The sequence below is a fragment of the Bemisia tabaci genome, chromosome 8 (assembly GCF_918797505.1).
Source record: "Bemisia tabaci chromosome 8, PGI_BMITA_v3".
In the NCBI taxonomy this organism is placed as follows: Eukaryota; Metazoa; Arthropoda; class Insecta; order Hemiptera; family Aleyrodidae; genus Bemisia; species Bemisia tabaci.
The window spans coordinates 25,664,173-25,677,780 of NC_092800.1; the positions used below are offsets into that span (position 1 = coordinate 25,664,173).

The 13,608-nt window shown below is 39.5% G+C and overlaps 1 protein-coding gene across 2 annotated transcripts in view; it reads right to left on the reverse strand.

Annotated features, from left to right (window-relative positions):
• Positions 1–1,241: 1,241 nt before the first annotated feature.
• LOC109035481 (uncharacterized) overlaps positions 1,242–13,608 on the reverse strand; it is a 34,297-nt gene continuing 21,930 nt past the window's right edge. For both annotated transcript variants that reach the window (XM_019049140.2, XM_019049139.2), the window contains exons 2-3: positions 7,029–7,297; positions 1,242–2,512 (exon numbers count right to left, since the gene is read on the reverse strand). In XM_019049140.2, coding sequence (XP_018904685.2) covers positions 2,115–2,512; positions 7,029–7,245 — 615 coding nt within the window. In that variant the 5' untranslated portion in view covers positions 7,246–7,297 and the 3' untranslated portion in view covers positions 1,242–2,114. The remainder of the gene's footprint in view (positions 2,513–7,028; positions 7,298–13,608) is intronic.

A 13,608-nucleotide genomic window follows, 5' to 3' on the forward strand; every position in this document is an offset into this window, starting at 1 on the left:
TGGAATTTACTTTTTGTGTACTTCAGTTACATTTACTGGTGGTAGCTTTCCACTCCTGATGGAAATTGTGCAAACCCCGTAAATTCTTTTCGTCAATTAATAATTGCAAAATTTAATTTCCAAGTCAAACTTAAGGTACGCTTTTGTCATACATGTTTGCCTACATTTTTGTAAAATAATTAGGCAGAGTTTTGACATTGACAGTTTTAACAGTCCCTGGTGCATTTTTAGGATGAAGGAAAAACAACTTTTTCAGGTATAAAAAAGTAAACAACTTTTATTTTTCAATTTTTATCAGCAAAATATTAAAATATTTTTTTTTTTAAAAAAATATGATAAAATTGATTTTCTATTAGAAATTTACAGTTGAAATAAATATTAATTTTTTGAGCTCCAATAACATTTTTCAAATATAATATTTACATGCTTAACGTAAAATAATGCATTTTTTAAAACTAACATGTATGTATTTTAATTACATTTTAATTATCACAATGACTAGAATGTTTGATAATTAAGTACACTTTAATTTCAGTTCTGTTTTGAATTCGGTACTTAAATTAAGGATAACGGGAACATCGCTCTATTTACTTCAAAATACATAATGAAATGGAACAAAACTAATGTTTCAAAGTAGAAAAAAGAATGTAGAAACATCGAGGTGAATCCATTAATTTTAAGGCCCTCTTGAAATTTTTTTAGAAAAGCATAATGAGATACCAGTCAGCAAGCAAGAACTTGCAGCCCTAAATTTTGATTCTATGAGAAAATTAAACTAAATTATACATGTTCTTGCTTAGCTTGCATTTAAATTCTTAAAAATGGAATAACAATAAATTGAACTTTTCAAATATTTACAGTAAATTTACAAATTGGTTTTGCTACCTACTTATCTATCAGATCTAAGGCATGAGCTTCAATATTTTACAAACCCACTCAATTAAAGAAATTATCAGTTCTTATTCTTTAATTGACTTAGAATGTGAGAAATTAGAATAAATTACACAAATAAATAGTTAATTAATTATTTTTACAATGAAAATCATGGCACTTATGGCACCAGGTACATGCCTAGAATATTAACAATAAGTATCAAACGTATCTAATCTTTCCAGATCTTGAAAATAAATCATATTTTCAGGAGAAGAAAGGAGACTGAAGGCAATTTTCTGTGTACCTACCTAGTCAGTAGCATTGATAAAAATTAGTTTGGCATAACAATGGTAACTTAATTCGATCACTTCTTTTTTTTTTTTTTTTTTTTTTTTTTTTTTTTTTTGAATGATCTGCAAAAGAACTTTTCAGTTGTATTAAATTGACAGGGCAATTACATTCTGAGTTTTCAATTACAATCAATTTTCAAAGCAGGTAGAAAATCAGTCAGGCATTTAATAGATGAGCCGACGGTGATAAAATAAAATTTTAACTCAAGGACCGAACCAGGTTTTCCAAAAATTTGCTCTCGTGTAAATTTTTATGGCATATAATGTTTGAGTTCAATTTTGATTAAAAATCAATAATACTGACACACAACTGCAAAAATATTTTGCATCTAAGAAATGTAGGACACTTTTACATCAGAAGAAAATGGTAAAATCTGATATGCATTTTGCTGCCTACTTAACATTGAGATTTCATGAAACATGAGTTCTCATACATGCATGTAAAATCACTCTTGCAGCCAAAAATTATTTTCCTTAAACTAGCATACAATGTCACATCCAAATATTTTATCCATAGTGTTAACATGCCCTTTTTGGTCACTTAAGAATTTTTCCAGAGAAGACATGAACTGTGCGTAAAATCACACCATTGTAAAATACAATAAATTTTGTAAATGCAATGAAAAGTGGCATGGTTTGCATCTTCTGTTTTAAAAGAATTTCACCGACCAAAGCTAAAACTCTTCATTCTCCACTCTTAAAATAGTAAAATTCTCAACTGCTTTCTCACAAGATTTAGGAGTTGCTACATACCCCAAGGTGGGATCGAGACTCCTTCGTTCAATAACTTCACAGCGCAGCTGTGCTGCAGGAAAGGTTTCCATTACCTTTACCTTTAAAATTCACAAAAAATCAGTCAGTGACTGCCAACTTCAATAAAAATGCATCTTTTTAAGCCGTATAGCTTGGTGGCGGGTACGGCATTTTACTCTGGTGAACTGGAACAATGAAAATTTGGCTGTTATCGAGAGACTCCTTCTTAAATGTGTCATTCTTTTCAATGGATAGTTTCCCGTTGTTGAACTTTCTTTGGAGTGTGTCAGTGTAGGTTGGAGGAGCGAAGAGATGGTATGGGGGTGGGGGAGTCTGAGGGAAGTAGGCATCAGCGTAAACATTGACACGATTAATGTATTCATTGGGGTTGTGCCGACGGTACATGGCATTTCCAAAACAGAACTCCGAGCACACTATAATTAGGAAGAAGGTCACCAGGCCACCGAAAGCTCCCAGGTACCAGACCACCGAAAGAGACTCCATCTCATTTTCGTCTGCATCTGTGATGTCATCCTCTGTAACAAAAAAAATAAAACTCGGTAAGTGATATGCAACATCTCATTTGCTTGTATAAGTTTATTCAGTGCACCACCGATAAAAAAGTGAAAAGTTAAAAGTTACCTAACCAGTACATAAGTGATGCTTCAAAGTAACCTAAAGTGTATAAACTCAGGAACCCGTTTATGGCTTTCGTCGATTTTGGACGGGGGAAAAAGTTCGTGAAAAGTTTCAAATTCTACACAGCTCGAAGAGTAAAATAGATTGCGTCTGGCCCCAAGACACGCCGGAACTTCCTTAGCCGAAAAATGAGCGTTTTCAAAAGTTTTTGGCTGTTTTCGACCGTTCCGCACGCATCCCGTTATTCGTTGATTTTGAGCTCCAATGAACTTATGGAGCATTTGAGACCATAAAATCGGACTTAGCAGGTCATTGCCACGGAGACTAGCTTAGTTCATTTCAACCCGATCGGAGAACTGTCGATTTTGACTCCAAAATTTTAGTCTACGTAACCCCTGTCGATGTTTTTCGATTTTGGACGCCAAACAAATTTCGAGAATAATGTTGCATTCTACGTAGTTTGAGACGTAAAATCAATTGCGCCTGGTTCCGAAACTCGCCCAAGTTTCCTGAGCCGAAAAAGGAGTGTTTTTGACCGTTTTGACCGTCAGGTAGGTACCGAGAATTCTTACCCTTATTTGCTAGTTGTGAGGTTCAAAATCGTGGAGCATTTTAGACTAGAAAACCGGGCTCAGAGGGTCATCTTTAAGGGAACTACTTTCTTGCCCATATATGGTGATTTACTTAAACCAATCACGCTCACGAAGTAGGTAGCGTTTCGGGCCTGTGTGATTCATCTTGTCCGCTTTTCTCACCTACAATTTCTGTTCGAGTCTGGTGACTCACTTGAGCGTCCGCTGGTTATTGACATCGCGGCTAATTTGTTAATGACCGTAAGTCTGACCCCCGAAGTCAGATGTGTCATCTCCGTTCGCCGAATAGCTGATCGTTAGCCGGGTACCAAAGAGGTACCTTCAGCGATTATTGTTGGACGAGTTTCAGCAAGTATTCACGAAAAGTGCGAGAAATTTTCCTGCGGAACGACGCGCTGCGAAAGTTTCGACCAGTGTCGTGGCGTGAATTATCGATTATTATTCCCTATTTGAAGGTATGCGGAAGAATCAATTATTAAGGTGTTCGTAGCGAACACCCTGTACATCGATCTTTTTCTATAGGTTTAAAGGGCAGATCAATCAATATATCGCAAAGCACGCCACGCCACTGGTTTCGACCGCAACTTTTTTCAGGCGCTCTAAATTGGCCATGCCAACATCCAGCGTTTTTTTTCGCTACAAAGTGATTTTTCGGCGAGACACTCGTAAAGTAATCATTAAATTAACGTCAAATGATAAGCCTCTTAATCAGTGGCAAGGCGTGAATGATCGATTATCGATGTATCCCCATTTGAAGCTATGGTAAAGAATCGATTAATAAGCGAAAACCTTGTTTAACGATCCTTTCCCATAGGTTTAGATGACAGTTGAATCGATATATCTCACAGCACGCCACGCCACTGCTCTTAAATTCACGCGATTGAACATATCAGCGAAAATAAACAGAGGCCTTTCATGGTGAAGTTACGTCATTTCTCACGTGCCCGCGGGATTCCACAAAAGTAAAAGCAATTTACGTATTTTTTAACTTTTTCACCTTCAATTTTAATACGATTTTTTTATAGCTTTCGACGCAAAAGATAACCTCTTAGACTCGTCAATTAAGTTTTCCCCCACATTTCGGACCGCTTATAGATTGTTACGGCGCGATTATGGCAAGGTAAACAAAAACACGATTTTATAGACGTAAAGAAAGAGACACGCACTCAGCGTAAACATATGAGACGTACTAAAGTTTTTCAACTCTGCGAAAAAGACGATGAATGCACCTCTCATAGACAACATCATCAAACCGAAGGCTCAAAGAGGTATGCCGCGCCGTGCTAAGGAAGAACGCCGTATGAGCCTTCAGACGTTGCCAAATTTCCTTCGATAAAAACCAGAATTTACAGGGAAATTTGTGAATATTTTTTTTCTAGAATTGTCCACCAATTTCGCACGCAATTTAATCTAATACATCGGAAAATTTCAAAGAAAAATTTGCATGGATGTCGTCAAAAATACATGTTTTCATCAAGGGAAATTTGGCAACTTTCGAATGTTCATACGGCGTTTTTCCTTAGCCAGGCAGTATCTGAATCAGTAGAAAATTTTGAAATGCATAGGTAGAGAAAACAGCATGAGAGTGACCGCCTACGTTTACGAAAGTGTCGCAGCTCCTCCAACCAAAGCGTACTACCGAACATTGTCAATTTCCGTTGCAACAAATTTCAAGATGTATTGGTACATTGTGCCTCATAAATCAAAAGAGCATAAAAAATACACAGATTCGAGTGTATTGTACTATTCGCGCGTTCACCAACGTGACTTGGCGCGAGCACATTCCGGAAAATGCATTTTAGCGCGATTTCTCTTTTAGTTTAAAAGCCGAGCACCTCTGCGTTTCAAAGTTCAAGAAGCACTCGTTGTCAGAAGTCAATTGCTCCTTCACAGCAGCTTCTCCTATTTTTACCAACGGGGTGAGCTTGAGACGTGTGCAACGGATTATTTGGATTTAGATCAACCTCAACGCCCGCTCAAACGTATACATTCCTCGAGGCGAAACTCGGAATTCGGCCGCGGATTTTCAATCATCATCCTTACTTTAAGTTTTTTCGCCCCTCAAATTTTCAGTTTTGACAGATTTAGACAAAATGTGCCTTCATTTCGAATCTAAAATCGTTCAACACAGCAAAAATAGATGTTGGAGCTAAAAATAAGATCGATTTTCAGTTTACGATGTCACGAAAACTGTCTACAATTACCTTAAAAACTAGCGTCAAAATTTCAAGTTTTAATTCGCATTATAATGCGAATGTATACATGTATACATGATGTGCTGAACGTTAAAACTGCATCCTCTAAATAGGAGGCAACAGCGCTGACACAATTTACAGCTTTTTTCCCCCTCATTTTTCGTCCTCCATTTTTGAATTGCCACCAAGAGATCAATTTCGGGAATTTTCAATACCTAGATATACATGTGCTCCTAACACCGAATACGGCAGAATAATTCGCCCTCTTCTGTATCCTTCACAACATGTTAGAAAATTATAAATTTTTCTATGCAAAGCTACAATAATCTGATATCTTACTGCGGTACCAGGAAAGAACGGAAGAAGGAAACTAGGAGCATTATCAACGAATTTTAACCGGTGATAGGTGAGGATCAATGTGCAAGAGAATTTGGTATAATTTTAATGAACAGAGACAAACGCAACATTTCTGGGTGAAATTTGAACGTTGAATACTCAATTTTGTGACAGGGGCGTTCTTTGTTAGGTATTCAATTTATTACGTGTGCCATTGCGACGTAGATCACAAAAACCTTTCCCTACAAGTTGTAAGACTTGTACTCCAGATCAACAAATTCTAATCCTCTGTACGTGTTTGCTTACAATGTTTCCGGTGTAATTCAAAGTGCTTGCGTGGGTATTTTGGGGGGAATCAAGTGGGTATCACAATGATCGATGCAAATATAAGTGACATAGAAGTATCTCGACTATCGCGTCACCGTGCTTAAGCTAGTGCGCAGCAGACCATCGATACCACTTGTTGGTTTCATGCTAGGTTATATTTTCGTTTGTCTAAATTTCATTTCATTTTCATCGATCAGAGAAAGGTTATCATTATTTGGAAATCTACAATCTTTCAGGGGTTTGCAATCGCTACTTCCTTCAAAAGTAGTATCTCGACGAAAACACTCAGCACGATGCTGCAAGGATGATAAGGTTTGAATGCAACTAAACCTGCTCTGCGGATGTCCGTGTTGCATAAGCGAAGAAATGAAGGCTCTTTGTCGTTTTGGCGCACCAGCACGCTCGGTTCTCAGTTTCTACCAAAGTGCGAAACCACGTATCTCCGTTTGAGACGTTGCAAAATTCCTGTCATATACGTTATTTTTTCCTCGGAGAACTAGTCAACGTGATTTTTTTCAAACTTCCGTGATTTTTCTTCTCTGTCAGCAGAATATTCTGTGTAAATTTCAAGCTATAAAGTTGGCTTTGTTGCCCTTTGTAAAAATAAAAAAGGGGCGGAAATTTCGAGACACTACCATGGAGAGTAGGTGGTTTCGCACTTTGGCCATCGATATATCGATACTAATCACGTACATCATCGCCGGAAAAGGGATCGTTGTGCTTGTAGAAAATTTTTCAAAGGAGGTTTTTTTGCCTAGTACGGTAAAAAAAAGTATATTTCTGTTTTCAACGGAAAACATTCATTATTATTTCATTCGGTCTGTTTTGTGTCAGCAATGTAGGGGTTAAAGCTGCAATTAAATTAGAATATTTTCGAATCTAATATCCCTTTTCCCGTGAATGATGAGTGATTAGCAGTCAGTGATTTACTCATGAGCAGTCGTGTAAGGTTCGGTACCAACCTTTGATATTGTCAGAGTCCATGTCGGGAGAGATGGGCGTGAATTTGGTTTTGTTGTTTTTCCTTTCGATGAGATCAGCTTTTGCCTCCAATTCCTTAGCCTCCAAGTCCTCGATGTCTTCGTCCTCTTGCGAGATGTAATTGATCCTGGTGTTGTACTCGAATAAAGGCACCCTTTGCCGCTCCATTTTATTTTCCTCCGACGAACTGTTCTCCATCCAGCCGATTTCTTGGCCAAGTCAGCTCTCGCCTCCAATTCTGACACGTCTCCTGCAACAGAAATAGTTCAGCCGTTAGTCTCCATACCGATTGATTTCATAAGAAACAATAAAAAAGTGCCCCTTATCGTGGAAACGATAACTATTCCTACTCTCCGGTCGAGGGGTTGCATACCTTGTCGCTTTGAAGGCTAACTGCCTTGAAATATTCAAAGTCTTGGAAATCGACTTTCATCTCTAGATTAACCATGAAAAATTGGGAATTTTTCGATTCAATAATGAATAAATTCAATAAAGGATTTTCTTTACTCTAAAGCGGTTTTTGGACGATCAAAAATCTCGAATGTGATGGAGGTTCACTCTTCGATTGCAGCGAAAATTTCATTACGCTAATAATCACTTGGTCGCTGAAACCCATCCCAAAAGTTAATCAAGATCCAAACAGCACGTTCCTCGGTAAACAAGACGGTAGAACACGAGACGAACTTCCTGAACTTGAGTACAAGATTCATTAACAGGTAAACGAAACCTGTAGCATTGTTGTCAAATTTCACGGATAAAATTCCCAATTTTTCGCGAATGCTGTGAAAAGCAGCCGAAATCGACCAGTAACGCCAGGAAATTGTAGCTAAATCTAGAGAACACTATCGGTGGAATTTCTAACGCGGTTTAAAACCCACGCCGCCGTTATCTTGTTTATCAAACGAGACGTTGTCTAATTTTCTATGCTGTCACGAGTTCAGTCGACATTTTAAGCCACGAACGGATCAAAAAATGCCGTCACAAAAGTACGCATTTTCAAAAAAATGTAATATTTTCTTTCGAATGGACCAGAGCAGGGTGTCTACTAAAACAAGCTGGTCAAAAATAAATACTTTTACAATACTTTTTCAGTACATTCTCAAGAAAATCAATACCTCCCGCAACAGAAAAATTCCGTACTTTTTCAGTACCTCCATTTGACGAAATTCGAAAAATTTCAAAAATTTGAAATTGCGACAAAAATGACAAAAAATTAAAAAAATTCTGGACCTTTTTGCGGAATTTCCGCACTTTGTCAGTACTTCTGTACCGCCCTCAAAAAATCAGTGCTATTTCTGGACTTTCCAGAAATTTCGGATTTGTAGGCACCCTGCAGAGAGTTTCGATCGAAAAGCTGATCTGAAAATTTTATCGAAAAAAGTAATTCATCTTATTCATTCCCAAAAAGTAAATATTAGATTAGAAGAAATTTGGCAACGTCCGAAAGCTCATACGGCGTTCCTCCTTAGTATGTACATACTGCGGTAGTAATGAGCGGCTCCGATAATGAATCGAATCCGCCCGGAATCGTAATCGACTTATTTGCTCATCCGTTTACCACCTCGTTCATGGCTTCTTTTTCGAGGGGGAGGGGAAGGGGGGGGGGGGCTCCCGTGGATTCGCGGCCTTCTTCGAGCGTAAACAGACACCCGGGTGCCTGGTACCATGTGGTCATGTGGGTATATGTTTGCGCGCGCGCGCGTTGAAATGGCACTCGCGTAAAGTATGTACACACACAGGTATCCTTCAGGTGGCAGGTGTACAGCTTTCATTAGCTTTCATTAGGATCTAATTTTTTAAAATTTTAATTTCATGAAATCGAGAATTGAGGACCTAACAGGGCAAAAATGTGTTAATTGATATTTTGACAGGGAGGAGGGGGCATTTATGTCAAAAACTCAACATTAAATTCTGATTTGTAGCTCGCATTTTATCACTTATTGGTTTTGCTGAAAAATTGGTGTTTTTTAGAATCACGATATCTATCAGCATCATTATCCATCATCCGATAATGTTTTATGAACAACAAATGTTATTTAGATTCAAACCAACGGTCATTTTTGTAAACATTTCAACATATAGTTTGAAAAAAGGAGGAAACAAGTTTTCTTTTAAAAAGTGAAAAAATAAAATAGCGTATCTAACCTTTTAAAAAATTGCGAAAATGAAGAGAGAATATGGAGGTCCTTAAAAGGGGTTCATTTATTCATCTTTTGATCAGTTGATTTTTCCGCCAATTTAAAAATATATTCACATATTACTTGCTAGCATGTCCAGAAATCCATAAGGCGAGTGAATGATTAATCAAGTGAACGATTATATCATAAGTCGAGTCAGTTAAGTAGTATCTTTTTGGTAGTTTCTCATGCCAAACTTCCTTTTCTGCGTGAAACAACCGATGCCAGGTTCAGTGCCGTCGTGAGTAGCGTATGCAAGCTGAAGTCACAACACAAACACATTGCTCAATTTACCCGCGAGCACCGTAGCAGCCGCAAATGAAGCCCAACATGTAAAAATGACGTATCAGCCGTTTGAATAACATCACACCTACGTCGTTTCTACACTTGAGACTCCACATGCAGTCCACCGCGTGAGGCGCCAAGTCCTGCGCGCTGATTGGCTCTCTCTGAGCCTTTGCGCCTGACTGTTTTGATGGCAGTCAATGAATAATACAACTATTTTTAGCTGATTGTGAGTGTGGCGTAAAATAATAAGGTGTGCAGGAGTGGAGAGCCGCGTGTGTACCGCCAGGTGAGACGCACAAGGGCATCATTTTCTTCGCACTTGGCCGTTTTATCCTTATTTTTGTAGTCTAAACTGCGCATCCTGGAATGATCGTTTGTGCAGAATGATCGGCAAGGAATCCTCTTTTTTTCTTTCTTTCTTTTTTTTTTTTGCCAAAACAACCGTATCTGTCGAAGCGAGTCTTTGAGAAAATGTCCATCTTCTTTCATCGAAACTCATCACTGCGACAAAACTCGAAAAACGACAGTCCTTTTAACCTCCTGTCTATGAGCGGCAATAGAAATCGGTAGGTAAGTGCGGAACCGCGTACCTCCATTGCGGCGTTTCGAAATTTACGTTCCTATTTTACTTTTTCGAAGAGAAACAAGCAGACTTTATAGCTCGAAATTTACACAGAGTATTCTGCTGATAGAGATGAAAAATCGAAGAAGTTTTCGAGAAATTACGTTGAATAATTTTTCAAAGAAAAAAATAGGTGCCTAAAGTATGACAGGAAGTCTGCTACGTCGCAGACGAAGATACGAAGCTTTGAACTTCAGCTATTGAAATGTTTTGTGGAAAAGAAAGGGGGGGGGATTTACGGCCTACGCTTTCTCCGCAATATTAATTTTATTTTATTTTATTTTACATTATTTCATTTTATTTGTGTGTGTCCTCTTTAATTTTGTATACTGATACCTCGTATCATATGAAGGATAGTAGATAGTATAAGGGTTACGCTACTTGCCTGCCACACTGAAAGAAAAGTTACGGGCTGTATAGACATACCGTCCGTTCCGGGCTCAGAGGCCGAAAGTTCCGGGTGCTGAAACCGTAGTTCCGACTGCTCCGGGTGCTACGCCCGGAACTTTCGGCTTCTGAGCCCGAATCGCAGACGGTATGTCTATATAGCCCGCAAGTACGGCTTCCACGGCCGGAGTTTTTTTTCAAGTGCAGGTGAAGGCAGATTTTCAGAGCAGACTGGCCGAATAAGAGCTGAACGGATAATCGATTAAGAAAAGGTGTTCAGCCTCGACCGATGTTTTAGCGGGGCCGACGCGACCATCGACGTCGAAGCGACGCGACGACGACGTGACCATTGCGGCGTATGCGGTGACGGCCGATCCATCGATTCGTGTCAACCGGTTGCCGCGCGTGCATTTCGGCGGCCCGCACCACCGCTCCGTGACGTCGAAGCTTGCAAGTGTGACGTCACACACACCCGACTCCTCACACTTTCGCCCGACCGGCCACAAGCCGCGATGGTTGATGGATGAGCACGATTTCAAAATTCTCGGGTTTTCATTCTTTTCGTGATTTTTACAACTATCAGCGGATATTCGTTTCATTTCGAGCCTGCTCCTATGCTGCCTCGCTAAGGAAAAACGCAATATGAACATTCGAGTAAGTATGGTCGAGTTCACTGAAAAAAAACCGGCCGTGAAAGCCGTACTTACGGGCTATACAGACATACCATCTGCGTTCCGGCCTCAGAGTCCGGAAGTTCCCGGCCTAGCACCCGAAGCAATCGAAGTTACGGCTTCAGCACCCGGATTTTTCGGCCTCAGAGCCGAATTTTTTTTCAGTGCTGTTTTCCTCTGTTCACCTGCTACGCGCCTTAAAAAGCCAATTCAGTGATAAAATCCCATATAAAAATTACTCTTACCATGAAAAGCAATTCCCTAGGGAACATAGACTGGTTTTCCCTAAAATTATCATGATATTAGTCTGCTAGAAAAAGGTATTATTAGTTCAAAATTAAGGATGGTCGGTGGATGTCAAAGTATTAGACGATGGTCAATCCACTCATTGTCAGAGTAGTGCCCTTTAATCTTCTTTCTATCGAGGAAAATAAATTATCAACGCGATGCAGGAAAACCCAGCTAAATTCTTTCCGAAGACCTAGATTCCAATTTCGACAGCTCAAGAGCCCGAAACCGAAAGAGGCCGGCGAGAAATTCACGGTCTTGTCTCGAATCGTCTCCCTGATTCTGGGGCAGTCGAAAGCGAGTAAACAGAGGATTACATCAGAGCGCGCCCTTGGAAAGAAAGCCACAGCCGAAAAACTTGCCCACTCGAAACAATTCCGCTTATTAGCGTCGCTTTGTTTTCGCGGAGACTTTCTTATCGAAGCTCGTTGAGCTTTAGAGGATCGGGGAAAAGAGCTCATTCACCAACGCAGGAATTTTTCCGGTGGATTAGTCGATCGGGGGCCCTTTCTCCAGGGCGCGGGGCTCGAGTGGAGGGTTTCCTCCGGCTGGATGTTGTTCGAAACCTTTCCACTTGTGCTACACTCAACTCGAGTGAGCCTCGAGTGGCGGGCATTTACATCATCCGAGACCGAAGTCCAATCCACGCCGGTAAACAAGCGATTCCGATGAGCCATACTTGACGGGATCAATGCGAAAGTGTGTCTCCAAGGATTTTCTCGGACAATAACAGAATCTCCCTAAATTGAATTACATTTTGCAATAAGGAACCACTATCTTTGGCTCTCCCATAAAAGCACGTATCTATATAGGGAAACCAATGGCATGTATGTTGTTTCTAAAATGGGCCAGAGATAGTGGCTCCTTATTGCAAAACGTAATCCAATTGCTGTGAGCAAATAATGAACTTTCAGGGTGTCTGCAAGTTCGGGATTTCCGGACGGTCCGGAAATAGTACTGATTCTTTGAGGGCGGTTCGGAAGTATTGAAAAAGTGCGGAAATTCCGCAAGAGGGTCCGGAGATTTTTTCGTTGTTCTGTCGTTTTCGTCGCAATTTAAGCGAGAAATTCAAATTATTTAAATTTTTCGAATTTCGTCAATTGGAGGTACTGAAAAAGTACTGAATTTTCCCGCTGAGGAGGTTCTGAATTTCTCTAGAATGTACTAAAAAAGTACTGTAAAAGTACTGATTTTTGGCCAGCCTGTTTTAGTAGACACCGTGACTATCGAAGGAATCGAATTTTGTAAAAAAGTTTGTAAAATTATGTAAAAATGACAAAAAAAATATTAGAATATATGCATCGATCAATTCAGAATTGAATTTTTTTTCTACCACCTATTCTACACTATGTCTTGTCATACATTGGAATTCTTGATTAAGAACTTGTCTGTTTTTCGAAACGCCTCAAGATTTACCTGTATCGGTGATGAGAATGGATCTTTCTACTCGTGGATTTATCGTCCATCCGTTATCATCGTAATAGACTCTCCATTGAAAGCACGATCATGTTGAAATGGATGCTGCCAATTATCAAACGATGCGATAACAACATTACCTACATCAAAGTCATACTCGTTCTTAATGAACTTAACGACAATTTAACGTTTAACTTTACCGGAGCCGATCTGTAGCGTAACTTTAACTGCAGGTATTGGCAACGTAATTTCACGCGTAGGCCGCTAGATTATGGAAAAAATGTGAATTTTCCACGCAAACGTCCTGTGAAAATGCAGTAATTTCTTCCAACATGGCAACAAACAGTATTTTACTTATGCACAGCCACGCGCCAGCCGCGAGACCTAGCAGAAGGTGGATCGTAAAATCAGTGACGTCATTGCAAGACCAAGTGATCTCCGATGATTTATTTATGAGTTCGTTGATGCTCGAAGGAAAATTTTACCCGGGATTGGAAGTCAGTATAGGTGATCTGAGAAAAAAATCCGACGCTATGCCGATGAGATCCATGCAAAATACAGCTCCAAAATGTTAGTTTTTAGGGATTCCAAAAATATAAGAAACTATGCGGATTATCTAGAAACTGTACGTTCAATACACGTGCCGACAGTCAAATTTGCAATTGAAATAACCAATCGGCCAACTGGATATTTAAATTTCGGGATTTCATCT